Source organism: Bufo bufo, chromosome 3, assembly GCF_905171765.1.
Source record: "Bufo bufo chromosome 3, aBufBuf1.1, whole genome shotgun sequence".
Taxonomy (NCBI): domain Eukaryota; kingdom Metazoa; phylum Chordata; class Amphibia; order Anura; family Bufonidae; genus Bufo; species Bufo bufo.
In genome coordinates, this window is record NC_053391.1 from 688,550,271 (window position 1) to 688,554,244 (window position 3,974).

The following is a 3,974-nucleotide window of genomic DNA, read 5'->3' on the forward strand; positions in this document are numbered from 1 at the left end:
TACCTTGGCCTTGTCTCTGAGTATTGCACACCTTGTGCTTTTGGGCACTCCAGTGATGTTGCAGCTCTGAAATATGGCCAAACTGGTGGCAAGTGGCATCTTGGCAGCTGCACGCTTGACTTTTCTCAGTTCATGGGCAGTTATTTTGCGCCTTGGTTTTTCCACACGCTTCTTGCGACCCAGTTGACTATTTTGAATGAAACGCTTGATTGTTCGATGATCACGCTTCAGAAGCTTTGCAATTTTAAGAGTGCTGCATCCCTCTGCAAGATATCTCACTATTTTTGACTTTTCTGAGCCTGTCAAGTCCTTCTTTTGACCCATTTTGCCAAAGGAAAGGAGCTTGGAGTAAGACAACATGCATAAAGAGGATGATGTGGTCAAAATACTCATTTGCCTAATAATTCTGCACGCAGTGTATTTGTTGTGAGTACAGTGTAGTTTACACCTATATGTCTAAAAGTAGACCAGGGGTTTACTTAGCGTAGGTTGCAACTTTTTTGTGACTTTTCAAATGTCGCTCATAGTAAATGTGCCCATAATCCAGGTCTAATGTCACTAAACATAGACCACTTTGAAAAGTGGCAAGGATCACCCAATGTCACAAAAATAGACCAAATGTCACAGAAAATGCTGCATGCGACTGATGTATTAGAGTTGATAAATGTTCCTCATAGTTCCTTCTATTTCTCTAAACATTTATCATGGCCACATCTATTTGCAGATTTATCATAACCTCTTTCAAATAATTTGTTCCCGTAGGTTTTTTCAGTTGAAACTTTACAGAACAACCCATCTTTCATGACTGAGCCAAACATTTGGTACAACTTATTTTTTTTTATTTTCAAAAATCAGAATTTTTTGCACAGTCTTGTCATAGATGGTAGAATGCATCTTCCTAATGCATTTGCTGAACACTTCATCTCGGATACCGTAGATAAGAGGACTTAAAAGCCTTGGCAAACACATGAAGACCACAAAATTGAACATGACCAGATACATACCTCCATAGAACTCTGTAACAATAGAAAGCAAAGATACTATGGATAGGAAAAGCTGAAACGCATGGAGCATTAAAGTTCTCACAGCTTTGGAGGCCGAAGATGAACTGGAACCACTCTTCCGAGCGATCAACATAACTTTGATGTAGGTATAAAGAATGATGAGAGCCACCATGAATAAACTACCTAACAGGGAGAAGGACCTTATGGTTTCCTGCATAGGCTTGACTATGAACCATTCCTGCTTACACAAGAGTCTCTGGGAGAAATAACTCCTCTCTACAGAGGCGCTGAGGATGGCTAAATCGGCTGCATTAGGAAGTAATCCAAGGAACCACATTGCTGTGATCACAGAATAAGACCTTTTAACTGTACAAAACATTGCGTATCTCAGTGGGAAGCAAATGGCTAAGTAGCGTTCAAGGGCCATGGCTGCCAAGTTGTATGGTGTGACCCTAAATGTGGCAGTGGTAAGAGTGAGGAGGAAGTAGCAAACTGGCGGTGGAATGTAAAATAATCCATAAGCAAAGGAGAGAAGGAGACCCAAGAAAAGATACAATACATCATTGACCAGCATGTGGGCAAAAAGGATGTAACGGGAGGTCTCTCTGACCCGAGGGGTGGTGAAGTAGATAATCAAAATAATGGAGATGAAGTAGAGAAAAAAACAGAAGCAAGGTAAAGTCAAGATGAAGAAGATCAGGGTGAGAATGTACATCACCCTTTCGCTGTAGTCTGATATCTGAGAGCCATTGTTGAAAGTTCCTGTCAAATTCATTCCCTTGTCAGTGATGGAGAAATGGATCGGGGGAGTTTTCCACTGCAAAAAGGAAACAAACCATGGTGAAATAATGGGTTTATTTAAAAAAAATGTTTTTTATGCTGAGCACCGCCATTACTCACATTTGATCAGTGCAGCACCAAATTTACTTCTACACCTACAGCAGTGCCGACCATACCCTCTACAGATTTACATAACCGTTTAGTTTTCCGTTCTTCTGATTCTTCAGAAGAACAGAAAATAAAATAAAAAACACAAATCCTTTATTTTGAGCATTTGTTGTGCTTATTTTGCATCTCTTTCAGTCAATTCCATCTGAGATCCATTATTTTTGACAGGAGAAAAAATTCTCCAAAATTACTTATTCCCAGTCACAAATAACGGATCTCAGATGGAACTAACTAAAAAGAATGCAAAATAAGCACAATGGATGCTCAAAATAAAATATCCCTTTTTTATTATTTTTTCTATTTCCTGTTCTTCTGACGGATCAGAAGAATGGAAAACTAAACGGTTATGTAAACCGACCCTTAGTACAGGAAACCATAGTCATGAAGGCAGACACTACACCCTGGGTGGCAGACCTCAGATATAAGAACATGGATAAGACTACATGGGCAACTACTAACATTTTCCTTTGCACCATGATACATCTCCCCCATTGGGTTTTGGTTCTGGAGGGCCACTCTGTGACCTACTACTTCAGCAGCTCCCTGTCTTCAACTAACACTAAAACCATGAATACAAGGTCGGCAACTTTTAGTACTACTATTATTATTATGAATCCGATAAGTACTACTTTCCAGTAAGGCTTCTCTTACAAATTATGTTTTTTCCGGTTTATTTTTTGGGGTTTGCAAAAACCTTCATGAAATTTATTTTCTAAATAAAAATGATTATGTTTTCCAGAAACAAAATTAATATTCTTGCTACACCAAAACTTTTGGCATTGGAATCGGGCAAATCTCTCAAAAGAGTATGTGCCATTTTAAAGATCAGGAAACAGCACAGCAGGGAAGGGAAGATTAAGAAGAAAGATCACATAACCCTGGATGACGCCTAGGCGAACAAGCATGTCCAAAATGCCTTACAGCCAGCCAAGCAGGAGGGAGTATACTGACATGTTGTGGGCACTATAGAAGATCTCAACCAGGAAATGCATGTCTTTTGGAGTTATACATTATTGTTATAGGACACCTGATATATTGAGCGAAAATAATTTTTATCTTTTAACACAGAGTGCCGCTACCGTAGCTTAGTGTCAGGAAGGTGTTTAGTCAGACAATAGCTAGTTGGTTAAATTTATTTCATTGACAGTCAGAGAGATAGCTAGGAACAGGACAATGTCAAGGTAGTGTGTCCCTGTGTAACTGAGCCACGGCAAATGAGAGCTACTGAAACAGCAGAAGGACGGGTGCTCTGCAGTTTCCCGGCCTGGAGGTGGTCGGAACTGTGTCTCATCTCCTGTAAAGCTGTGTCTCAACCCCTGTAAAGCTATGCCACTCAATGTTTTATTATTGTGTATCACCACAATGTACGCGCCATAATTCACAATCACAGACACAAATCTTTTACAACATTAATCTTGATGTCTATATACCACCTGACGTATCTTTCTGTGTCACAGTTGATTTCTGTTGTGCTGGACTCTGTCCAAAAATACTGCAAAGTGTTACACTGTGGGGGCGGAACCACTGTGTCAACCAACTAGATTTTACTTCAGGCTAAGGGTGTTGTTCTGGCAGGTATCTAGACTTTGCTGCAAGCCTAGTTCCTGTAGTGCCTGTAACCCATCAGAGGCTGGCACAGGCGGCACAATAACATTATCATCATTCCACCTGAGATGGGCTGCATGCTTCTCAGGACACAGACCGGAAGAGGTCCGTGTCCTGCACATAGAGGTAAGTATTTCAGTTTGTTTGTTTATTTTTTTGCTTTGACAGCATGTTGCAGGGCCACTATGGGGGTGGGGTCATTATTATAACTGAGCGGTGAGGACTATCCAGACACTATAAGGGGGCATCTTTTTCTCTACTTACACACATAAGGGATGTATTTTTTCCTCTATTGGCACACATTGTAAGGGGCATTTTTTTCTACTGGTAAACATAAAACTAGGCATTTATTCTACTGGCACACCTTATGGTGGCTTTATTACTACTGAGGCATTGTTACTTCTGATGCATACTTTG

At 40.4% G+C, this 3,974-nt stretch overlaps 1 protein-coding gene across 1 annotated transcript; it reads right to left on the bottom strand.

Moving 5' to 3' along the window:
* Positions 1 to 828: 828 nt before the first annotated feature.
* LOC120994061 (odorant receptor 131-2-like) lies at positions 829 to 1,779 on the bottom strand. Its single transcript, XM_040422519.1, has one exon. It carries the CDS (start codon positions 1,777 to 1,779, stop codon positions 829 to 831), a length of 951 nt encoding a protein of 316 aa, XP_040278453.1.
* Positions 1,780 to 3,974: the final 2,195 nt, after the last annotated feature.

Excerpts from the sequence above, each read along its gene's own strand:
- LOC120994061 (XM_040422519.1), bottom strand. The coding sequence starts at position 1,779 with ATGAATTTGACAGGAACTTTCAACAATGGCTCTCAGATATCAGACTAC.